Source organism: Equus quagga, chromosome 9, assembly GCF_021613505.1.
Source record: "Equus quagga isolate Etosha38 chromosome 9, UCLA_HA_Equagga_1.0, whole genome shotgun sequence".
Taxonomy (NCBI): domain Eukaryota; kingdom Metazoa; phylum Chordata; class Mammalia; order Perissodactyla; family Equidae; genus Equus; species Equus quagga.
The window spans coordinates 65,433,361-65,458,955 of NC_060275.1; the positions used below are offsets into that span (position 1 = coordinate 65,433,361).

The following is a 25,595-nucleotide window of genomic DNA, read 5'->3' on the forward strand; positions in this document are numbered from 1 at the left end:
AACTATGGACTCTGTGATGATGACACGTCAGTGTGGCTTCCTCCACTGTCATCAATGGATCACATGGGCGGGATGTCAATAGTACAGGAGGTTGGACAGGACTGGGGACAGGGGAAACATGAGAACTCTCTCTACTTTCCTCTCAGTTTTGCTGTGAACCTAAAATGTCTCTAAAAGACAAAGTTTATGAATTTAAGAAAATTCATTCCCCAGTCTCACCAGCCACATTTCAAGGGCTCACATGTCGCCGGTGGCTACTGCATTATCCAGGGCAGATGCGGAACATCTCCATCATCACAGAAAGTTCTCCAGAACGATGCTGCTCCAGAAGATGAGCTGGTTGACTCATCTTTGTACAACTGTTTCTGGCATTTTCTCTCTAGGCCTGGCTCTGCTTCCTCCCTCACTAACTTCTCCCTCTGTCTGGAGATTAAAGAGGTAGGCTGTGTTTGAATCCAGCCCTGTGCTGCCAAAGAGGAAGTCTTCAGTTTCTGAGACTGACAATCAACCCCTGAGAAATGGCGAGGTCTCATGCGGCCCGTCAGCCACAAAAGTCTCAGTTCAAAGTCTGGCCAACTTCAGCCAAAGTGAGAACAAAACTTGCCAGAACTTCACTTCCTGGGCAGACTTCTCACACTGATCATCTACCAATATGCCAATAATTTCCAATTTATTCAACTTATTTGTCACATCACTGGATTCCTAATTCCTGGTGTCCTAAATTTGATTATTTCCAACACAAGTTGCTCTGTGAAAATACAGCTCTTCAAGTCTGCCATGTGTGACTTAAAAGAAAGCAAACTATTTGATTTAAAAGAAAAAAAATTAAACCGAGAAGTAATCACTACTTTCACCTGAGAAAATAAATTTCATTCCTCTATCTTACAGAGCACTAATGGCCACAGAAGTGGGTCACAAAGTGGAGGAGAAAAGCATCAGCTTCTTTATAGCATGTCACGTGTCTGTGCACAAGGACTGAGTTCTCCAAAATACTCAGCATACCAGCAGAGCACACAAAACCTTTCTGCGCCAACCATGTTGCATAAAGATTTTGCAACTGTGGGCCCTCCAGCACCACAGCATCAACGGACTCATCTTAACAACAGAGTAATTGAGTGGTCTTGCAGGAACTGAGACCCCTTGCCCAGTTCAGGCCGGTTGAGACCACCAACCCCTCAACTCGGCCTGCGAAAATGCTCAGTAAGTGAACTTTTTGACATCAAGGAGCTAAAAACTCCACCGTCAGATCATGGTAACACTGCCACTTTGTGACCATGCGTCCTATGAGGAGGCGTGAAGCTTGACTAAGCTTGTGCAGATCATCAATTACCTCACTTCTCCTCACCTTCAATCATCTGTCTCTACACTTCAGACCACCCTGCCCTTCATCCCATAATTTGTGCCCCAAGCCCTGGATCAGGGAGCCACATCTGAGGGCACACGCCCCCTGTCTCCCTAAAGATCAATCTCACAGAATAAAGCTGATTTATTTTCCCAAAAGCTGATGCCACACTTAATTGGCTTGTTTATGCACATCAGGTAGGAAAACCCCTTTGTGCAGTAACAAATTTCATATTGGAAAAATTTCTCCTGTGTCATTAGTAATTTACAACCAGAAGAAATAAGAAATCGTTTCTCCATTTTCCAAAATAAGTTTTACCGACTTTTATTTATAAAACACTTGGGGGATTCAGAAAAGAGCATGGTTTTGGCCAGACTCTCTCTTTGGCTCCCAGTGCCTGTGTTTGTCCAGAAGAAACATCTTGGTGCATGGCGGGCCTTGGGGAAAACCAGACAGACCCCACCGAGAAGCACAGGACATTTTTCGAAGAAAATTGGACAAATTACCACGTATGTAGACATTTGAGCTTTTAAATGTAGATTAAAGTAGAAACAAGGTTTTACCAGGCACTTTACCTGGGGTGGGGATGACTAAAATTCGTCCCTCCTGTGAAACCTACGGAAGTGACTTTCTTGCCCATTAAACTTGCCCATCAGCAGCTCCTCCTCATCTTCCTCGTGGGCCTTCTTCATTTCTTCTTTGGCCAGTATGGCATCCATCTCCCTTTCTGGGCCCTGGTGAAAGAAACAGACCCTGGTGGCTGGGGATTATGCTTCCTGGGGGCAGACTGGGTGTCAGCACTCAGCCTGCCTCTGCCTTCTGGAAGCTTCCAGACCTGCTGAAGAAGAGCCCCCAGGGATATGGGTCCTATTCCCTGGAACCTGTAAGTGTGACCCTCTATAAGGAAAGGGTCTTGGCAAAGGTGATTAAGTGCAGCAGGTCAAGATGGGGAGACCATCCTGGATGATCGGGTGGGCCCTAAATTCCATCACAAGCATCCTCAGCAGAGAGAGGCAGAGCGAGATTCGACACACACACAGACATAAGAGAAGGCCAGGTGAAGATAGAGGCAGAGATGGGAGAACCGTGGTCACAAACCGAGCAACTCCAGGAGCCACCAGGAGCTACAAGAGGCAAAAGAAGGTTCTCCTCGACAGCCTTCACGGCAGCCCAGCCCGCCGACACCTCCCCACTGATGCCAACTTTGCACTTCGGGCCTCCAGAACTGAGAGAAGGAATCTCTGTTGCTTTAAGCCCCCCAGTTTGTGGTGATTTGTTATGTCAGCCACAGGAAACAAATTCACCCTCTTCTTTCTATTCTCAGAGCACCCGGGCCCCTGTTCATCAACCAGCTGACCAGTGAGTCCAAATGAGGAAATCCAATGTGCATGCTTAACAGAAGGGTTAGGAGGGCAGACACGTCAAGTTCCCATAGTCATCGTTGAGAAAGAGTGTTAACAAGGCTTTATGGCAGAAATCAGATTCAAGAAGAAATGGCTCGTGAGAAAATCACTTCGTGATAATGACCTTTAAAGAAAGGTGGCAGGGGGGCCGGCCCCGTGGCCGAGTGGTTAAGTTCACACGCTCTGCTGCGGCGGCCCACGGTTCGGATCCTGGGTACAGACATGGCACTGCTCATCAGGTCACATTGAGGTGGCATCCCACATGCCACAACTAGAAGGACCCACAACTAAGATATACAACTATGTACGGGGCAGGGGTTTGGGGAGATAAAGCAGAAAAAAAAAAAGGTGGCAGGGTGGACTTCCATCAGAAATGCCTTGAAATGTCTGAGTTTAACCACTAGTTTTGCAGCGAGTCCCAGTGTGATGTAAACAACATGGAGAAAAAGGCTCCGTGAAGAAAAGGAAATGAGGGGATTTCAATTAAAATCAGGATGATGTTCATGTATCTCCCTTAATTTAAACTCACTAGCATGCAATGATCAGCCCGAGGTTTCTGGCTGAGACAGTGTGGGGGGCCCTCCGACTTTCCCACTAGACAAGGGCACTCCCGCTGCTCTCTCCACTCCTGTAAGCTGTGCCACTGTTTACTGACTGACACTCAAGGACACGAGAAACAAAACGTTACATGCATTAAAAGTATACATTTTAGATTTAATACTTTGGCTCTAAAGAGTTACAAATGAATTTATACTGATGGAAGATATTTTATCTTCTTTATTTGAAGTCAGAGCTAAATTTTTAAGTTGGCTTCTTGGTATAGGGGCCTCAAACTACACAGTAAAAAAGAAAATACAGGACTGCTCCACACTGGAGGGAATGAAAAGGAAAAGCACGGAGAGGGAAAGGACATTTGCAATACATTTACCTGACAGAGAACTTGCCAGAATATATAAAGAACACTTACAATTCAACAAGAAAAGGTCAGATAACCCACCTTGAAAGTGGGTAAGTGACACAAACAGGCTGTATCAGCCATGTGTTTCTGATGCTTTGACATCTAAGGCTTTGCTGACCCTGGAAGGATGGCCCCTCCCTGGGCTAGCCAATCCCTAGAGAGAAAATGCCTGAAGGCATGCCTTCGCATGCAAACTAACCAATCTAGAGCCCACATCTCTATCCACCTCCTCTATCAGCTCTCATTCTCCGGCAGGCAGCGATCTCCCTGCCCTCATTACCCCAGGACCAGACCCTAGATGCCTAGCGGCAGCCCTCTACCCCAAAGCCAACTAACATTTTCAAGACTAGCCAACCCTAAGCCTGCAGACCCTTTCCAGAGGAAGCCACAATAAAGACTCTGCCCACATTCTCCTCCTACCCCCTCTGCTTCCGGGTGACCTGGGGGCCTCCCCATGTGGCCGTGTATGGCATGGTGTGCCCCCTCCTCTTGGGATCTGCGAGTAGAACAAGGTATCTTTTCAATGGCAGTTGTCTCCTGATCTGTTGGCCTCACTATACCTCAATAATAATAAAACCTACCTTTTAAAACACAGGCATTTCACAAAAGAGAATCTCCAAATGGCCACGAAAGCCATGAAAACAGTGCTCACCTTCATTTGCCATGAGGGAAGTGCAAACTGAAACCAGAGAGATACCACTACTCCTCTAGAGAAGACCATGACCCCTGGTGCTGGGGAGGAGGCGAGACTGGAGGGATGGCCAAGCGGGGCCGCTCCTCTGCAAACAGTCCAGCAGTTTCTCATAGAATAAAACATACACATACCTAAGACCCAGCAACTCCCCTCCTGGGTATTTATCCAAGAGAAATAAAGCATACATCCACACCAAAAACCATATGCAGATATTTACAGCAGCTTTCATACTGTCAAAGACTGGAAACAACCCAAATGTCCATCAGCTGGTGCAGAGCTCAACTACTGAGCACTGAGAGGAAACAAACAACTGACTGCTCCACCCACGGCAGGGAGGGCCCTCAGGTGCCTCATGCCCCGTGGAGAAGCAGGCTCAGGCACCACATGCCGCAGGATCCCACTGACACAGTGTTCCGGAAAAGGCAGAACTACGGGGCAGGTATCAGATCAGTGGTGGCCTGGAGTGCTGGAGGGCTTGGCTACAAGAAGACTTTTGGGGGTGATAAAACTGTTCCACAACTTGATTTTTGGTGGTGATTTCACAACTGTACGCGTTTGACAAAATCCATAGAAGTACACACCTAGAAAGGGTAAATTTTACAGTGTGTAAATTACGCTTCCATAAAGCTGACTCATCAACAACTGGCAGTAAGACCACGCATGGCCAGAGATGTGGCACAAACTGAAGCTCTCATCCCCACAGAAGGGAATGTAAAATAGGATGACACATTGAAAACTGTTGGGCTGTGTGGGGCCCTGTGACCCAGCCTGTCCGCTCCTGTGCACGTGTCCACCGAAAGGCACATACAGGAATGATTATAACAGCTTTATTCAGGAGGCCACAAGCTGGAAGCAACCCAGAGCTGCAGAGAACGGATACATACCTTCTGGAATATTCACACAGCAGGAACCCACTACTGTTGCATGTGGTAACACGAGTGCACCTCAGAACACTGCCTGAGCGAGTCAGTATTGGCTGTTCCATTTATACAGTTTCAAAAGGAGGTCAAATCCCTCTACGGATTACTTCCATTACTTGCTTTGGGGGTGGGTGCCAGCTGGGAGGGGGTGGGAGGAGGTTCCTGGAGCTCTGCTAACGTTCTGTTCTTGACCTGGGTGGGGTGTTCGTTAGTAAAACTTCATCAAGCCTTTGCCATATGTTAGATTTAAGTACAGAAATAAATGAATAATGAAAGAAAAGTTCCCTGTGTACACTGTACCTTGGTTTCACCCCAGGTGGTCTTGCCAAAATTCTCAGCATACTCTTCATCGTCTGTGATCAGAAAGTTATCAAAGATGGTTCCAGATCTCACCTGTGGATGGAAATAAGGCCTTCCTTATTGATGTGAGAAATGTAACAACTTTCCACCAAGAAACAGTTGTATTTTGCTCAGTGCCAAAAGGGTGATGAGCTCTCAAGAGCAGAACATGCCTAAACCTATTTCTAGAACATCCCTTATCTCCAAGACAGTGGTTCTCAAATGTGGCTGCACACTAGGATCCCCGAGAACATTTAACAAATTCCTGCCGCCTGACCTCGCCTCCAGGGATGCTGATTTCACTGGTCTGGGGTGCCACCTGGGCATTGAGACTTTGACGAGCTCCCCAGTGACTTGAGCATTCAGTGACGTTTGAGAACCACTGCTCGAGAAACTTACTGTGCAGTGTGGGCCATGGAGTGGCAGCATCAGCACCACCTCGGAGCTTGCTGGAAACGCGGACTCTCAGACTCCACCCCCGACCCACTGCATCAGAATCTGCAATCTTGTGCTAAAGCTGATGGGCGCCACAGGTCAGCTCCAAGCAGAAGAGTAACAGGTCCAGCACTGGCATGGAAGGGGACTTCTAAGGGGACAGGGTGGCGGACAGGAAGTGCCCAGAGGGCAGGAAGGATGTCTGATGTGTCCATGGCGGTATGTCTTGGGTCCAGGTATGAGTGCCAGGCACACAGAACAAGCTCAAGGAATGCTAGCTATGGGAATAAAGGAATTTGGGCTGAAGTTCAGAGTTATTGAACTAAAGCAAATTTAAAACCAAGTGTTCGGGGCTGGCCCAGTGGTGTAGTGGTTAAGTTCGCATGCTCTGCTTCAGTGGCCTGGGGTTTGCCAGTTCAGATCCTGGGCACAAACCTACATACTGCTCGTCAAGCCACACTATGGCGACATTCCACATAGAAGAACTAGAATGACTTACAACTACGATATACAACTATGTACAGGGGCTTTGGGGAGGAAAAAAAAATGAGGAAGGTTGGCAAAAGATGTTAGCTCAGGGCCAATCTTCAAAAAAAAGAAACAAACAAAAACAAAAAACAAGTGACCTGCCACAGCTCCAGTCCGATGGCACCAATGTTCTCAAATTCTGAGAGGTCATACTCCGTCAAATAGTTGGTGTTTTTCATTTTCTGATGGAGCCAAACATCTTTATCAATACCCTCTGGCTTGAGGCCATCCTGCAACAACAAACCACATGTGGTGGTCCTCAGTGACGCAGCGGGTGGCAGGGGGCAGCCCAAGGGCACGGCAGGAAGCCCACCCACACCTGGTATGGAGGCTTCTGCAGCATCGGTGCCGGCCAGTCCCCGTCCAGTTCACTGTTCCAGTCGCTTGGCTTGCTGGCACTGGCATCCAGAAAATGCTTCTCCCAGTCCTTAAATACGTGTAAGGAAAGAAAAAAGAGAGTCTCAGATTGAAGAAAGGAAATTCTTAACTCCCAACAGGAGGGGGTAGGTCTGTGACCCCTGCGGCAATTTCCCCATCTCCTTTTCTTTTTTTAAATTTTGAATTTTTTTTTTTTTTGAGGAAGATTAGCCCTGAGCTAACTGCTGCCAATCCTCCTCTTTTTGCTGAGGAAGGCTGGCCTTGAGCTAACATCCATGCCCATCTTCCTCTACTTTATATGTGGGATGCCTGCCACAGCATGGCTTGCCAAGTGTTGCCATGTCCACACCTGGGATCCGAACCGGTGACGCCAGGCTGCCGAGAAGCAGAAGGTGTGCACTTAACGGCTGAGCCACTGGGCCTGCCCCTCCCCATCTCCTTTTCAACTTGGTGGTCGAAGGGCTGAGTGTTCAGGGTTCCTGATCCCACTGAGGGCTTCAGGGCTACACACTACTAGGTTTTTCTCCCTAACCCTCTGTGTAATTGCATATCTTCCCATGCTGTTGAGAGGAACAACAATGTAGAAAACTCAGAATAGTGGCTCAAGTTAAAATGATGGGGCAAAAGGTGATCAGAGGAGGAGCCGCACATTTCCTGGTTAGGTTAAGTCTGTTCTACATCTCGGTCATACACAGACTGTTCCAGAGAGAGGCTGGATAAGTAAGAAACATTCCAACATTTACCTGGGGACCGCTGGGTAGCAGGAGAAAAGCAATTATTGAGTCATTTTCTACATATATAAACACACCGTACACATGTACTCAAACACGTTTACACATACACGCATATATAATACATATACACATGTGTACACACTTCTATATATGTATATGGCTTACTGTGTGTGGCATAAATGTTTGCTGACTAAATGAATGGACGAGAAAAAGTTGCTAGGGGTTAATATTCAGATGAACACTTAGATAAAAGCAGAGGAGTCAGGTACGATGGTGTCTTCCTTTTAGAATAATTTGAGAAACAGTAAACGTTTTGCACTTAGACTGTGCCTTCTCCATTATACTCTGTAACTTCTCAACCATCAACACATGGGATTTAGTGGCCCCTGCTCCTGCTGTTTGCTTTGACCCCAACCTGTAACAGAGGGGGCCCTCTTGGGCTGGGATCCAGGAAATGCTACAACTAACTCCAAGCAGCCAGCTCCTTATGATTGTAGATTATCAAATCAAAATGCCATAATGAACTAATTTGTTTAGGAGATCACCACACTGAACACTTGGACAAAACAGCCAGTTCGGAAAGGAGCTTCTGAAAGAATGACCTGGCTCCTCTGGAAACCCGCCTCTCGGACGCCCGGTTCTAAGGCAGCCGCACTGCTGGCCGGCGTCCATGTGGGCCAGAGGCAGCCAGGATTTCAGTCCTGAGAGCTGCGTCTCCTACTGAGCAGCCTGGGGGCTGCAAGGTCAGTTTCTTTACCATTCTGTGCCTCATTTACAGGAAGTGCTCTTTCCAGGCGAAAACTACTTTTTTGGTTTGTTTTGAAGGTAAGAGAAAAGGAGGGGGAAACTCCTATTTTTTTTCTTTTTCTTTGTGAAATGCTGGAGAAGGTTAACTGATTGGGATTTTACTGTAATCTCAAGACGTTCTCACTGATTAGACACCACAGATTCCAAATTCATGGAAGTTGACTTTTGATTATCTATGAAAAAAAGGATTGCCAAGTAATTAATAGTCTAAACAAGATGCATTGATTTAATAATTACATTCAGTTCTATGGTAAAGGATCTGCTCATTCGACAGCAATGCCACTAAGAAGTTGTCTTCTTCTTCTCCCCGAAGCCCCCCAGGACATAGCTGTACATTGCTGTCGTGGGCCTTCTGGTTGTGCCGTGTGGGATGCTGCCTCAGCGTGGCCTCATGAGCGGTGTGCTAGGTTCAAGCCCGGGGTGGGAACCAGTGAAACCCTGGGCCGCTGCAACCGAGCACATGAACTTACCCACTCAGCCACGGGGACGGCCCCCACTAAGTTCTAAGTTGTCAGAAATTAACCGTAAACATCAGTCCAGTACTCTTGGCTTGGCGAAAGCAATTGTCTTAAGAAAAATGGCTCATGTTTTGGCACAGTGTTTGATGTTCAAAACAAAAGGTTACAATAAACAAACGTAAACTGAAAAAAAAGGCAGCTGTACTGCGTTCAGTGGCAGTCCCCAAACGACTTGACTACGTCCTAAATCTCGAAATCTGGGGATTTGAGCTTATTTGGGGAAAAAAACCCAATCTTTTTTTAATTTAATTAAGGTAAGGATGTAATTAAGGTAAGGATCTTGAGACAGATCATTCTGGATTATCCAAGTGGGCTGTAAATCTAATGGCAATGTCTTTATGAGAGATAGAAGAGACACAGAAGAGGAGGAGGCCACGTGGAGATGGAGGCAGAGGTTGAAGCGATGTGGCCACAAGCCAAGGAATGCCAGGAGCCAGAAGAAACCGGAAGGAGCAAGGCAGGCTCCTCCTCTAGACCATTCAGGAGTATGGCCCCTGCGGACGCCTTGATTTCTCACTTCCGGCTTCAGGAAGACCTGTGAGCGAATACATTTCTGTTATTTGAAGCCCCCCACTGTGTGGTACGTTGTTACAGCAGCCACAGGACACTAACACATACCTGTGATGTTAACTGATTCTTGGCTGTCAGTCACAAGTGTGTGGCCCCGAAACGACATCATACTCAAATGCAGAACAACAAAATAATCATTTTTATAATGGTTGTTTATGCCTTATCCTTTTTTAAAAAACACTGGTTAAAAAACAAACCCTACTTGCTCTCATCTCAAATATTGTAAAACTCTTTCACAACACCTTCAAGTGCACAGATGTGTGGCTGGTTTCAGTGAGTGTCACATGCTGTCATCATGACTGCCAGCCGTGTGGCAATCCTCCAGGACCTGGGCACTTACACACTTCGCATGGACACTTTCTAGAGCTGTTTGGGGAAAATCCATACCTGGGATTTGTCATCTTTAGCCTGGGCCCAATCCTTGGACTCTGCTGAAGACTTCTCCATTTTCTTCAGTGATGTGAGGTTCCAGTCATATTCTATGCTGCCGGCTTCAATCGACTGACTATCAATTTTCACTTCATAAGTGAGATCTGGTCGTAAAATCAGAGTGTAGAGGTGTGTAAAGCCATCGACCTGCACGTTTTATGGGGAGAGAAGGTGACAGTGAGACCTTTCTCAGGGTTTCAAGGCAGGTCTAAACATGCAGTTTAAGTTGCCATCGGTCAAAGCCTTGTTATAAACAGCAAGAAGAGAGGTGGTAGGGCTAGGGCCTCACTCGACTCCAGAAGGGGTCTTGTGGAAGAAGCACCACTTTGTAGACTGCTTCCTCACTACTAACAGCCTCTCTCAAGTGCCTGATGCCCTTCCTGCAAAGACAATGCTCCTGCCGGTAATCCGACATGCAAGGAGGACGAAGTGGTTGGTGTAAACCAAGGGACCACCCCGCTGTCTGATTTATGAAAAGTGATGTGGGAAACAACTCCCTGTTCTGTACCAAATGAAGCCTACTCTCAAACACATCTCTTTCTCAACACAGGGGAGAACTTCCTGCGATCTGAGCTGTCCTGCAATTGAAGCTCTGAGAGGGCAGGCCCGGTTAAAGGCTTTTAAAGGTTTAAAGCCCCAGGCCAGACACAAGGGAAGCATTCAACAAACATTCAGTAAAGGCGGGATGGAAGGTGGGTGAGCGGGTGCCTGGGGAGGCTGGGGATGCCAGGACGTGCCCCCGTCAGCAGCAGTGGGGACTCCTGCACCATATTCCAGCAGCGGTTCTCAAAGTGCAGCCCTGCAGCATCAGCATCACTGGGGACACGTGGGAAATGCCCGTTCCCAGGTCAGCCCCAACCTGCTGAATCGGAACCCGGGCGGGCCCTCTAGTTGCCTTCACAGGCCCTCCAGGGACTCTGACACTGCTAGGGTCTGGGAATCGCTGCCGCGGCATCTTAAAAGTTCTGTCAGGAGGATTCTCTTCCTGCTAAGAGCCAAAGGTGAGTTGTTTCCCACATCACTTTTCATAAATCAGACAGCGGGGTGGTCCCTTGGTTTACACCAACCACTTCGTCCTCCTTGCATGTCGGATTACTGGCAGGAGCATTGTCTTTGCAGGAAGGGCATCAGGCACTTGAGAGAGGCTGTTAGTAGTGAGGAAGCAGTCTACAAAGTGGTGCTTCTTCCACAAGACCCCTTCTGGAGTCGAGTGAGGCCCTAGCCCTACCACCTCTCTTCTTGCTGTTTATAACAAGGCTTTGACCGATGGCAACTTCAGTACCCTCTGCTCCGCCCCAAAGGACAGGCCGCTGCTGTCCACACTGTGGCCGATGGCTCTGACTGAGATCAACACTGTGGTCTCTCTGGCTTCCCCTCAGCCTCTGCAGCCTGTGACAGCCAAGGACACACTTTTCCCAACAGTCTCCCCAGGCTCTCTGCCCCTTTCCTCTCCACCCGCCTTTCCTAATCCAGACACTGGGCTCGCTGGTCGATCACTGGCACCCTCCAGGATTAGGTCACCAGCTTGGAGCCTCCTGAGGGATAACATCCACTCCCCAACATATGCAAACAGCTCCAAACTGGCATCTTTAATCTCAACCATTGGTCTGAGCTTCAGACCTGAGTTTCCAACAACTTAGTAGACACCTCTACCTGGATATCTGTCAGGATTTTACAACCAGCCCTTCCAAACACAACTTGCAAGTGTGCTCTGGCCCCTCATTGGCCTTCATTTCTCCTGCTGATTTAACAGTAACGCTGCTGAGAGTCATTGTCCACATCCTCAGTTCCCACATTGCAAACATCACAAAGTCTTCCGGGTCCCACCCTGGAACTGTCTGTCAAAACGCTCCCATGTCCTGCATCCACTGAAACCTGGGCCTAACCATTGCATCCGTCTCCCTGCCTATTGACCGCCTTGTCCCGCCAGCTGTCCCCCAGAACATCCGAGGTATTTTTCTAACGTGCAGATCAGAAGCTCCCTTGAGGGCTGACCACTGCCTGCAGGGGAGGTTCTCGACCTTTCTTCTACACCATCACAGAATGAATCAGAGCCCCAAGAACAGAACTATACCCCCCACCGGGAAGACCATAATGCTGCCCGGCTGCTGTGAGTCAGCGCTCCTTCGGCAGACATGTCCGTTCTTCTAGCAGAAACAGCAGCACACATCCGAGGGCGTCCCCAGCCTGCAGGAGCCACTCAGGGCTCCGCAGACTTGCTGACTCCAGGTGGTTTTGCTGTGGCTGCCTGGCCGGACCCCGTGGCCTCCAGTGTCATCCCTACTCTCTCTCATATCCCGGATGTGCAACTGAACAATTCCTCAGGAATCAATCATAAAGACCCGTCCTTTGGTGCAAACACTACGGTGGGGGAGGAAGACCTGGGTTTCAAGCTCCCCTCACTCCCACAGGAGGGGTGATGGTGTCCGTGTGCAGGGGGACGCGCTGATCCTTTAGCGCCACCAAGCCAGCAGGTGGGAGCCCAAGAGGAATAGGGCTGCCCAGGGAGACTCCCTGGGGCTTTGTGAGGAGGCTGAGCACCCCAGCTAGGGACGGGGCTGAATACGGGACGGTTGCAGATGCTTCCCCTGCACACGGTCAACCATCTTGAAACACATTCAGGCCACTCAGACTCAAGGAGCCACAGATGTCAGAGCCCTGGGCGCTGAGGATGCCCCTGGGGACAGGGCCCTGCTTCCTGTCGCTGACATTCAAATCTGAGGAGGGCAATGGGGAGTGTACTTCCCCTCCACAGGCCTGCGCACCAGGGACCTAACGCAGCTGCCTCAGTGGAGAAGCCCCCGCCGCGCCACTGAGTTATAAAGCGGCCCCAAGACCTAGGGGATCATTTTCACAGGATCTCCTGGGTAAAAGGGAAGAATGTATGCTTTCACTTTAGAAATATCCCCATTTTTTAAAGTTTTGATATTTTGAAAATTAATGTCTCCAGACTGTTTTTTGTTCATCCTAAATATATCATTCCTTGATGATGGATAGAGCTGAAATGTGACCATCCTGTTGTACCCTTTATGGTGAAAATTATAAATTGATGTCATACCTCACAGCAAAAAGTGAGTGTGCCCTCCTGATGGGTGAAAACTTCAGAAAGCAAGCCAGTCAAAGTGGTGGACAAGGCCTCGAACGGGCCTGTGGAGCTGGAGGTGGGGGACAGGGTGTGTTTGCCAAGACCTATCTCTGGCTCACTTAAACATTTTAGGCATCAAAACTATTTTCTCTAAGCTTATGTTATCATCTGGCAAGAGTTAACACAATGACTGATTTGAATACAAAAGCATTTACCTTACATCTGATTGATTTCTTGTTTGAGTGATACTGATTCTTGAAATGTAAAATAACATGAACTTTCTTGATATCAAATCCACAAATATCAGGTCCTACAAAAAAAATAGCTGCTCTCAATTTCCTTCTATAACGCATCACCACAGGACATCCCCAATCAGTCTCCTGAAATAACATACGAGGCACAGGGAGCTTACATGTCCAGGAATAACGCAATATCCACCTGGAGATATTTAAACGGATGGCGACACCCTTCTCAGCTCGGGCCGCGTCTCTCATCACCGCAGCCACGTGGCACTCAGATAAACCAGCGTGTGAGTAAAAGGAAGGTCTAACGACAGTCTGGTAAGTGTCCCCAAGGTGCTGCCCAAGTCTTGGGCCCTCGCTCTGAAGCTCGGACCCTCGCAGCGGTGCCCAGGCGAGGACTGCCGTCTCAGCTCTCACGCACCGTGTGGAGAGACATGTGCAGCAACGAAGCCCCCTGGTGCCCCAGTGTTCTGGGCTATAAAATGCAGACGTGGATCTCGACTTCACAAAGCTTTTTTGCCAATTCAATGGGCTAACATACGTAAAGTGTTCAGTGTGGCAAAGCTCAATACTTGTTGCTATTATTACTCTTATGCCCCAATTTATAATAATACACACATATATTCTTAATAACCCCAAATTGTAAGCAAAAGAGAGATTACGATCAGTATGCAGGTTCTGATGAACCGTAACATCTAGAAAGAGCTCCATTCAAAAGTGAACGATTTTGTAATTGGCGCAAGGTTAGGTTTCAGTCACTGAGGACATGGAGCGCTGTAGGACCCTCAACGCCCTGACCAGAGGCTGAGGAGCTCCGAAGACACTCAACAAGGCTCACAGGAGGGCCCTGGAGAGCCTGTCGAACGCTCTGAGCAAGTCTGGAATCACCCTGCTGCGGCCTGGCCTTGAAGGAACGGACCAAAGCGTCCGGTGTCTTTCTGTCTCACGGCCACTGACCCGGGCTCACACCTACCCCTGGGGATTCTGGGAGGCGAACCCCATGTAAACGCAAGCAGAGGACTGCGATTTCTTCTAGAACGTGCAGTGAGGAAAGTCCAGAATAAATACGAGACATCCAGGCCGCAGAGAATGACTTAAAGAATAGTACCCATCTGCCAGAGGAGATGCGGCATTGAACTTGGAAGCAGCGTCCTGAGGGACTGACAAAGAATACCAAGTCCATCTCCCCGCTGAGTTCTCGGAGGGCGTGCGTTTATCTAATTCCCTTCTTTGGTTATTTCTGGAAACCATTCCAGTTCAATTTTTAAAACAAAAGCTATGTGAACTATTTGTATCAAAGTGCACTCCGCTGGGACTGAAACATGAAACTTATTTATCCTTTGAAATGCGTCTGAATTTCCCTCTCCATTCCTAAACACCCACAAGCCTTTATTATTAAATTAAACTTCAGAACATGCAGAGCTGACCGGAAAACCTGGACATTCTCTGTTAACAGCAATCATAAAATATTTATGCACCTAATGCATTTTTGTGAGGATATGGGGTAGGCACGTGGCCTATGAAGTCAGGCTGACCTGACTTCGAGCTAGTAGTTTTAATCTTTCTGAGCCTCAGTTTCCTTACTTGCAAAATGGGAGCTGTGTTACCTATTTCCTAGAGGTTTATACATAATCTAAGACTGTGTATGTTAGGCCCCTAGCAAGGGCCCAATCACACAGACTTCTCTCTTCCCCTTCAACACAAGCCTCAGCCTGCTCTCAGACCAAAGGCTAGAGCTGAGCTATCACGGGAAAGTGTTCTAACAGAGACACAGCAGATTTGAGTAAAATGTAAATGATTTTGAGTTAAAAGCAAAAATAATACAGAAAATGTATTTTAATCACTTTTTTTACTCCAGAATATGCTGCTTCACGATTCAGATGTAGCAGACATGCTACATATATTTTAAAGTAGTACTGTGGCAGATATTTGCGGTTATTTTGTTTGCCAATACTAACTGAATCAAATATCTGTGAAATCATCTCTAGTTCAACAAATATTTTTTGCCAAATATGTCTGCCTGTTTTAAGACAATAATAACAATAACCAAAACCCATAACATTTTAATTTCTCTTCTAATCAAAATAGAAAGACTTTTTCCATTCCAGATTTTAAGTTCAAGAGTAACTACGAGGCACCGCAGAGTAGAGAGGACTATGGGCAGAGGTGGGAACTGCGTGGTCAGTGGAAAACTTTGCATCCAGTCCTGTGGCCTCGGGGAAGTCACCTTGCGCTCCAAAATGACAGGGCAGGACTGTATCTAAATCTAATAAATAATGTAACATCTATTTTCTCTACTTCTAAAACAACACTATGACCAGCGGTATCTATAAATATAAGAACAGCATAAGCCAGGTGTCTCAAGCCTGATGCTGATCAGGATAAATTCAGAGATAAGCACAGAAAGACTATGAGGGAGAAAAATTCCGCAAGACATCCAAGTCCGATGAGAGGAAAGAATTTTAAAGAATAATTCCCCAAATTTGGATTAAGGATAGATATTTTAAAACTACATTTTCATTCTTCCAGCTCTTTTACCCCCTTTTTAAATTGTGGTCAAATAAACATAAAATTTACCATCTTAACCATTTTTAAGTGTGCAGTTCAGCGACATTAAATGCATTCACATTGCATTTCTGCAATGTGTTCAACCATCACCATTCATCCCCAAAACTCTTTTCATCTTCTAAAACTGAAACTCTGTCCCCAGGAAGCACTAACTCCCCATCCCTCTCTCCTAGCCCCTGGCAGCCACCATCCTACTTTCTGTTCCTATAATTTTGACTCCTCTAAGTACCTCATATAAGTGGAATCATACAGTATTTGCCCTTTTGTGACTGGCTTCATTCATTTGGCGTAACATCTTCAAAGTTCATCCACGTTGCAGTGTGTGTCCGAATTTTCCTCCTTTTTAAGGCTGAATAATGTTCCATTGTATGGATACACCACATTTGGTTTATCTATTCATCTGTTGACGAATACTTGGGTTAAGTCCTACAGTTTTGTTCTTTTCAGGTTTGTTTTGGCTATTCAGGGTCCCTTGAGATTCCATATGAATTTTGGATGCGTTTTTCTATTTCTGAAAAAAAGGTCATTGGAATATTTATAGGGATTGAACTGAATCTGTAGATCACTTTGCTTTGGGTAGTATTAACATTTTAACAATACTGTCTTCCAACTCACGAACGTGGAATGTGTTTCCATACATTTATGCCTTCTTTAATTTCTTTCAGCAATATTTTGTAGTTTTCATTACACAAGTCTTTCACCTCCTTGGTGAAAGTTAATTCCTAAGTAATTTACTCTTTTGGATGCTATTGTAAATGGAACTGTTTCTGTAGTTTCCTTTCCAGATTGCTCATTGTTCACATATGGGAATGCAACCTTTTTTTGCGTGTTGACTTTGTATCCTGCTACTTTGCTGAATTCGTTCATTACCCCTAATAGTTTTTTTTGCAATCTTTAGGGTTTTCTATAAAAGCTTATATCATTTGCAAACAGAAACAATTTTACTTCTTCCTTTCCAATTTGGATGCCTTTTCTTTCTTTTTCTGGCCTAATCGCCCCGGCTAGAACTTCCAATACTGTGTTGAGTAGAAGCAGTGACAGTGACATCCTCACCCTGTTCTGAGTCTTAGCAGAAAAGCTTTCTGTCTTTCACTACTGAGTATGATGTTCACCATAGGTTTTTCACGTATGGCTTTTGTTGTGTTGAGGTAGTTTCCTACTACTCCTAGTTTGTCGAATGTTTTTATCACAAAAGGGTGTTGAATTTTGTCAAATGCTTTTTGTACATCAATTGTGATGACCATGTGGTCTTTTTCCTTCATTCTGTTGATGTGACATGTTACACTGATTGAGTCAACCCATCCCTGCAGTCCAGGAATAAATGCCACTTGGTCCTGGTGTACAGTCCTTTTAATATGTTGTTGAATTCCATTTGCTAATATTCTGTCGAGGATTTTTGCATCAAAATTCATAAGGGATATTGGTCTGTAGTTTTCTTGTCTTGTAGTGTCTGTCTTGTTTTGGTATTAAGGTAATGCTGGCCTCAGAGAGTGAGTTAGGAAGTTTTCCTGCCTCATTTTTTGGAAAAATTTGAGAAGTATTGATATTCTTTAAATGTTTGGTAGAATTCACCAGTGAAACCACCAGATTCAGGGCTTTTCTTTGTTGGGAGAATTTTGTTTACTGCTTCAATTTCCTTACTATTCACAGGTCTATTCAGACTTTCTATTTCTTTGTGATTAAATCTTGGTAGGTTTTGTGTTTCTAGGAATTCGCCCATTTCATCTAGGTTATCCAATTTTTTGGCATGTAACTGTTCACAGTACTCTCTTATAATCTTTTTTATTTCTGTAGATTCTGTAGAACCATTCTCACATTCATTTCTGATTTTAGTAATTTGAGTCTTCTCTCTTTTTTCCTTAGTCCATCTAGCTACAGGTTCGTTAATATTGTCAGTCTTTTCGGAGAACTTTTGATTTCATTGATTTTCTCTTACTGTCTTTCTAGTTTTTACTTTGTTCATCTCTGCTCTAATCTGTATTATTTCCTTTCTTCTGAGAGATTTGGGTTTAGTTTGTTCTTTTTCTAGTTCCTTAAGTTGTAAAGTTAGGTTGTTGATTTGAGATCTTATTTTTTAATGTAAACATTTAGAGCTATAAATTTCCTCAATAGCACCACTTTTGCTGCATCCTGTAAGTTTTGGTAAGTTGTGTTTTCATTTTCATTCATAAGTATTTTCTAATTTCCCTTGTGATTTCTTCTTTGATCCATGGGTTGTTTAAAAGTGTGTTAATTTCCACAATTTGTTTAATTTTCCCATTTTCCTTTTGTTAATGACTTCTAACTTCCTCCCATTGTGATCAGAGATATTTTGCATGATACCTACCTTTTCAAATCTATTGAGACTTAATTTGTGGCCCAGCATGCGGTCTATCCTGGCGACATCCATGTATGCGTGAGAAGAATGTGTCTCCCACTGTTGTTGGGTAGACTGTTCCGCACGCGTCTACTGGATCTAGTTGGTTTACTGTGTTGTTTACGTCCCCTGTTTCTTTATCTTTTGTCTGATTGTTCTACCCACTATTGTGAACGGGTTATTGAAATCTCCAACCACTAGTGTACAACTACCTATTTCTCCCTTCAATTCTGTTAGTTGTTGCTTCATGCATTTTGATGGCCTATCATTAGGTGTGTAAATGTTCTTAACTGTCATATCTTCTTGCTGTTTTGAAACTTTTATTAATACATAATGTCCTTCTTGTCTCCTGTAATCTTTTTTGATTTAAAGTCTATTTTGTCTCATACTAGTATAGCCAGCTCCTTTCTTTTGGTTATTATTTGCAGAGAATATCTTTTTCCATCTTCTCACTTTCAACCAGTGTCTTTTAATCTCAAAGGAGTCTCTTGTAGACAGTATATAGTTGGGTGATGTGTTTTTATCCACTCTGCCAATCTCTGTCTTTTGACTGAAGAGTTTAATCCATTTATATCTACAGTAATTACTGATAAGGAGGGACTTACTTCTGTCATTGGGTTATGTTTTCTATACGTCCTATAGCTTTTTTGTCCCTCATTTCCTGCATCCCTGTCTTCTTTCATGTTTAGTTGACTTTTTGCAGCAAAATGTTAAAATTGCTTCTTAATTTCCTATTGTGTGTATTCTACAGCTATTTTCTTTGTGGTTACCATGGGAATTCCATTTAACATCCCAAATTATAACACTCTAATTTAAACTGACACCGGCTTAACTTCAATAACATACAAAACTCTGCTCCTCTATGTCTCCGTCCGCATGCCTTCCAGTTACTGATGCCACGGAGTTACATCTTACACATTGTGTGTCCCCAAACACAACTAGTAATTCTCTAAAATACATTAGTCTCTTAAATTATGCAGAAAACAAGATTTGGTGTTACAAACCAAAGTTATAGTAATACTAGTTTTTAAACTAATACTTTTTTCTTTCAATGTATCAGTTTCTTAAGTCATGTAGAAAATAAAAGTGCAGTTACAAACCATTGTTACAATAATACTAGCTTTTATAACTGCTCACGTATTTACCTTTTTTGAGATCTTCATTTCTCCATACAGCTTTGAGTTACTTTCTAGTGTCCTTTCATTTGACCCTGCAGGACTCCCTTGAGCATTTCTTTCTTTTTTTTTTTAATTGAAGATTAGCCCTGAGCTAACACTGGCTGCCAATCCTCCTCTTTTTGCTGAGGAAGACTGGCCCTGAGCTCACATCCGCGCCCATCTTCCTCTATTTTATATGTGGGACACCTACCGCAGCATGGCTTGACAAGCAGTGCCATGTCCGCACCCAGGATCCGAACCAGTGAACCCCGGGCCACCCAAGTGGAACATGCGCACTTAACTGCTGCACCACCTCCACCTTCAGCATTTCTTGCAAGGCAGGTCTAGTGGTCACAAGGTCCCTGAGTTTTTGTGTATCTGAGAATGTCTTAACTTCCCCCACACTTTTGAAGGACAGTTTTGCCGGGTATGATTCTTGGTTGACAGTTTCTTTCTTTTAGTATTTTGAATGTATTAGCCCCATGTCTTCCGGCCTCCAAAGTTTCTAATGAGAAATCTGATGCTCTTATTGAGAATCCCTTGTATATGATGACTTGCTTCTCTCTTGGTGCTTTCAAGGGCCTCTCTTTGTCTTTGTCTTTTGAAAGTTTGGGGGCCAGCCTGGTGGCATAAGGGTTAAGTTCATGTGCTCCGCTTTGGCACCCCAGGCTTCACAGGTTCAGATCCCAGGTACGGACCTAGCATTGCTCATCAGGCCACAATGTGACAGCATCCGCATAAAAAATAGAGCAAGATTGACAGAGATGTTACCTCAGCGATAATCCTCCTCAAGCAAAAAGAGGAAGACTGGGAACAGAGCTAACCTACCTCACAAAAAAATTTTTTTTAAAAGAAAGTCTGATTATAATGTGTTTGGTGTTAGTCTCCTTTAGTTCACCTTACTTGGAGTTTGTCAAGCTTCTTGGATATTTATATTCATATATTTCATCAAATTTGGGAAGTTTTTAGCCTTTATTTTTCCAAATATTCTCTCTCCCTGCCCACTTTTCTCTTTCTCCTCCTTCTGGGACTCCCATATGCATATGTTGGTCTGTTCAATGGTGTGCCACAGGGGCCTTGGACTCTGCTTTTCTTCAATCTTTTCTCTTTTTGCTCTTCAGCCTTCATAATTTCCATTATCCTATCTTCAAGTTCACTGATTCTTTCTTTTGCCTGCTCCAACCTGCCTTTGACTCCCTCTAGTGAATTTTTCATTTCAGTTGTACTTTTCAGCTCCAGAATTTCTTTTTGGTTTCCTTTTAGGTTTTCCATCTCCTTATTGATATTTCCATTCTGTTCACACATCATCTCCTTGACTTTTGTCACATTTCCCTTTAGTTCTTTTAGCATTTTCATTTAAGTCTTTGTCTAGCAGATCTGCCATCAGGTCTTCTTCACAGACAGTTTACATTAATTCATTTTTTTTCATTTGCATGGGCCACACTTTCCTCTTTCTTTGTATGCCTTGTGATTATCTGTCGAACTCTGGACATTTGAACCGAATAATATGGTAACTCTGGAAATCAGATTCTCCTCCCTCCCCACGGTTTGCTGCTTTTTGTTATTTATTTTTGACTGTTGTAGGCTGTCACTGTGCCAGGGTCAGCCTGAGGTGTAGACTTAAGGTCTTCTCAGGTTTTTTCTGAGTCTTTCCCCAGGCATATGTTGTCACTCTTATTTTCCTTGAATATGCAGTTGTTGTTTTTTTTTTTTTTAAAGATTTTTATTTTTTTCCTTTTTCTCCCCAAAGCCCCCCAGTACAGAGTTGTATAATCTTCATTGTGGGTTCTTCTAGCTGTGGCATGTGGGACGCCGCCTCAGCATGGTTTGGTGAGCAGAGCCATGTCCGCGCCCAGGATTCGAACCAACGAAACACTGGGCCGCCTGCAGCGGAGCGCGCGAACTTAACCACTCAGCCACGGGGCCAGCCCCTGCAGTTGTTTTTTAATATTCTAGTCTTTCATGTCTGGCTTCCTAAAGAGGAAAAAGTGAAAAATGAAAGGAGGGAAAAGCATTCTGGCCATTTAAATCCCCTGGAAGTCACTTTAGCCGCAGGAGGCGGGTGCTTACAATAATGGCTGCCCATCTCTTTGTCTGTACCTCTGTGATCAGAAGCAGCAATCAGCACTCGGATCCCCAATATTTGGTGGACAGGGTCCTTTTTGCCTACCCTAGCTCTCAGAAGCTGTGTGTAAGCTGCTCCAGGAACACATGCACTGCTGCCTGGCAGGTGGCTGGGGGTGGGGGATGGGTAGCTGTCACTGCGCTAGGAGTTGAAATTGACTGAAATTAACCTTCCTGTCTTTCCCTGGAAGCAGCAATCCTTCCACAGACTCCAGAGTTTCAAAACAGTTACATCAGACAGATTCTGCCCTGCAATTGATGTCTAGGTGGAGAGACAGATTTCCACTGCTTCCTACTCTACCATCTTCCCAGAATCCTCTTCAGTCTTAAGCTTTTTGAATCCACATACTTCAGTTATGTTTAGTTCCTGTGGCCCAGTGTGGTCCCTTGCCAATTCCAGCACAAATTTCAATCAATTAGCTCTGGTGTCAGGAGACATTCAATACATTCTAGGGGTCAGCAAGGTTTTTCTGTAGGCAGCCAGGCAGTACATATTTCTGGCTGTGTGGGTCATATGGTCTGTGTCACAACTACTCAACTCTGTCACTGCTGCCTGAAAGCAGCCACAGTCAGGATGTAAACGAACAGAGTGAGGCTGCATTCCAAGGAGACTTCATTTGTGGACGCTAAAATCTGAGTTTCATGTCATTTTCATGTGTCACAATATCCTTATTTTGATTTTTTCCAGTCATTCACAAATGTTAAAGCCCATCCTCAGCTTACAGGCCTTAACAAACACAGGTCACGGGCTGACCTGCCCATGGCCAAGGTTTGTTAACTTCTGATGTATTCAAAATACTTGGGGCTACATTAATGCTGAATAAACAAGCTTTTCAAAAGCACAATAGAATGGTATAGTTACCTTTTTATAGCATTAATTAGGTGTAACAGTGCTAAAAACCTTTGGTTAGATATAATCAATACCACTACTTTCGCAAAGTCTTAGTGTAAGGATCCTATGAAGTGGAAGGGTTTTCAAAGTCACCAGAACGGCTGTGCTGCACTATCTAAACTCACCGAACATAATATAGTACTGGGATTTTCCATTCAGGTTCTTCTGATCTACGTCTGCAGGGAAAACCTTAATGTAGCCTCCTCCACAGTCCATCTTCTGCTCGTGTTTCACTGTGTACTGAATGACCAGAGTCTTCCCTTTATTGCTGAATGGTTTGAACCGTGCAGAGATGGCATAGAATCGGCCATTCTGAGTGGTCTGCAGACCTTTAAACAAAAAGAACTCATGAAGGATTAGGAAGGACGCTGCTGAGTGATGCATGGAATTAAACGGCTATCCTTTCCCCACCCCACTATAAACCTCGTAAGCATTTACAACCACCCAGAGCCTACAGCACATTTGAACAGTAAGAGACAACAGGCATACCACTAACAGACCCTCTGCCGCCAGACAGCTTCTACTTCACACACTCGGATGTTTCGTACTTAACGTGCCACTGTTACGTCTTAAGTTACACAAACATTTCAGCTCTAAATGGCAAATACGCAATCTAATTATGGATAAAAGGTTACTTTTGCTTCCATTCAGCTTCTAAGGCGTGGGAATATACAAGGAAGCTTGCGTAGCAACCAAGTTAAAAAAGGGAGCATTTTACTTCTTTTCCTTAATTCTCATCTTAAAACAGCTACTTAACAGATACAACAGCAGATGGAGGACAGAGTGCTGATGTGTAAAAAAGTGCTTTACTGCACTGGGTGAGCTGGCCCGTAGGTGTCATCCATGTGACGGCTCCTTTTATGAAGCTACCATCCTTTTGTCATGCAAATCATCTCATATCTGTTTTATAAGTTTAGGCGTTCACTTCAAGACCAAAATGCCCTTTCTCAGTAGCCATTAGGCTCTGTACCAAATCCTTATCCTGGAGTCTGCCAAACCTGAAAACAGAGCCATTCTTACCATAACATACCCTTCCTTGCTCCACACTCCGGCCCCCATACCTGCCTATGGTGAAAGCCATCATAAATGAACTTGGAATTTTCTATCAATATGACTAAGTCTGAACTCATAGCTGGCTTCCCACTACCACACGACTCTGTGTCCTCCATTATCGCCCCACCTTCCCTTTCTCAGGGGATTTATAGCCCCTTCCCCTCCCTTTCTCCCTACCAGCCAGGCAACTCCTAAGTCACTTGACTGACTGCCTCCCCTTGTGTCCTGCTACCCTCCTCACCACCCACATCCTCTCTCCCCACCTGCCATCTCTGCCTGACTAAATTCTACTTATCTTTCCATCCATGGTTTCTGTGTCAAGGTCCTGGGAGACAACAATGCAAGGGGTCAAATCAGCTGGAACCCCAGTGCCCTGCCTGTGTGTACTATCAGGAGACATGTGCTGGACTGAATGAATGCACAGAATCTCAGGATTCCAGATCGAAGGAAGGAGAAACATTGTGGGAAAAAACTCAAATGACTCTAAATGGAAACCCCTGTCCTTGAACAAGCTTCATGGAACAACCTGTTTATTTTCACTCCATTTTTCTCATATAGCCTGAATTTTGACCAACTCTTTGAGTCAGCACGTAACTTACAAAACAATATATATGCAATTGAAAACCAGAGGCTGCCAGACAGGGCAACAGTGGAGTAATGGGGCTAAGGCGGGTGGAGCGGAGGGTGGTGAGGAGTGAAACCTTTCATGAAAATCAGGGGCCGACAAACTTTTTCTGCAAGGCCAGAGAGTAAATATTTCAGACTCTGTGGGCCATCTAGTCTGTCCCAACTACTCGATTCTGCCTTTACAGCATGAAAGCAGCCATAGGCTATACCTAAATGAACGGGCATGGCTGTGTTCCACTGAAACTTCATCTATGGACACTGAAATATCATACATTTTGTTGAATTTCATATAATTTTTATGTGTCACAAAATACTATTTCCCTTTTGATTTTTTCCCCAACAATTAAAAATGTAATAACTATCCTCAGCTCCTTGGCTGTACAAAAACAGGCAGTGGACAAGCTGTAGTTTGTCCACCTTTGATCAACAAATAGAGGTTATCCTTGGAGCCAGGTTACTGACTTGGGCGAGGTGGGCACCAGGGAGGCTGATATGGGGGCTGAAAATGTCTCCTATCTTGACCTGGGTGTACAGTTGTAAAGATTCACTCCGTTGTACCCCGAAGATGTTTGCACGTGACAGCACGTAACTTTTACCTCGATTTTTTTTTTTAACGCAAAAATAAAAATGAGAAGTATGTTGGAATCCTTTTCCCCTGCAGAAAAAAGTCCCTCGGGTCCCAGAGCTTATCTGAATAGCGCCTATGAAGCGGGCGATCTTGGGCTGATAAACAGAGGAGAGAGAAAAACAGTAGCTCAAGCCCATTCCGGGCCTTAGCTTCCCCGCAGTGGACTCAGGCCAAGAGGCGTTGAGGGCGCGCCTCAGCGACCTGGGAAGGCGGGCAACCTTTACCTCCATCCTCTCACGATTCCTACACTAACCTTTGTCCTTCTCCTTATGACCGTAAAACTTCCCCGACGAGAGTCTAAAATGCCCCAGCTGGGAGTCGTTGGTGGACTGCACCCATCGGTTCCTCCAGCGCTCTGTGGGGGTAACAACATCAGTTAGGGCTGAACCTGTTACTTGGGCTCCTGGGGAGGGCGAGGGGCCCCTCGAGGCTTCGGAGCTTCGCCACCACCGACCCCGCGGCGACGGGCTGGGGCCAGTGGCGACTTAGGCCGTCCGTTAGGCAGCTGGGTTTGGGCCACCAGGGGCGTCGCCCCTTCACCTCCGTCTAGAAACTCCTCCTGGAAGTAGACGGTGGCCAGCGCCAGCCGCAGTACGCAGACCGCCCAGAGCGGAGCACCAGAGGCGGCCATCGCGGGTGCGAGGCGCTTCTTTGCGGATCCGCCCCTTTAGGATCCTGGCTGTCTCTCCGACGCTCCGGGCCCCAGCCCCCAGAACTACAACTCCCGTCACACCTCGCGATTATGACCTGAATCACCATTGGTCCCCGTCGCGCAGTGCACGCCGGGCCAGCCCCGGAACTACCACTC

The 25,595-nt window shown here is 45.5% G+C and overlaps 1 protein-coding gene across 4 annotated transcripts; it reads right to left on the reverse strand.

Moving 5' to 3' along the window:
* Nucleotides 1–1,665: 1,665 nt before the first annotated feature.
* On the reverse strand, nt 1,666–25,471 carry CALR3 (calreticulin 3). Of its 4 annotated transcripts, none has more exons than XR_006890017.1 (10): nt 25,328–25,471; nt 25,041–25,142; nt 22,605–22,808; nt 13,356–13,450; nt 10,014–10,202; nt 6,939–7,046; nt 6,718–6,849; nt 5,618–5,710; nt 4,803–4,978; nt 1,938–2,076 (listed from the first exon to the last, which is right to left on the reverse strand). XR_006890017.1 is itself a non-coding variant. In XM_046671063.1 (9 exons), the coding sequence occupies exons 1-9, from the start codon at nt 25,416–25,418 to the stop codon at nt 1,933–1,935; spliced, it is 1,158 nt and encodes a 385-aa protein (XP_046527019.1). In that variant the 5' UTR covers nt 25,419–25,471; the 3' UTR covers nt 1,666–1,932. The 4 variants fall into 4 exon arrangements, 2 of the variants coding, with proteins under 2 accessions (XP_046527019.1, XP_046527021.1); XR_006890016.1 differs by having other exon boundaries at nt 4,803–5,509; XM_046671063.1 differs by lacking the exon at nt 4,803–4,978 and having other exon boundaries at nt 1,666–2,076.
* Between the last annotated feature and the right edge of the window lie 124 nt (nt 25,472–25,595).

Excerpts from the sequence above, each read along its gene's own strand:
- CALR3 (XM_046671063.1), bottom strand. The coding sequence starts at position 25,418 with ATGGCCGCCTCTGGTGCTCCGCTCTGGGCGGTCTGCGTACTGCGGCTG. Across the intron at positions 13,451-22,604 it reads CCAGTACTATATTATGTTCG|GACCTGATATTTGTGGATTT; the intron begins GTGAGTTTAGAT and ends TTTTTTTTGTAG. Across the intron at positions 7,047-10,013 it reads CTAAAGATGACAAATCCCAG|GACTGGGAGAAGCATTTTCT; the intron begins GTATGGATTTTC and ends CACGTATTTAAG.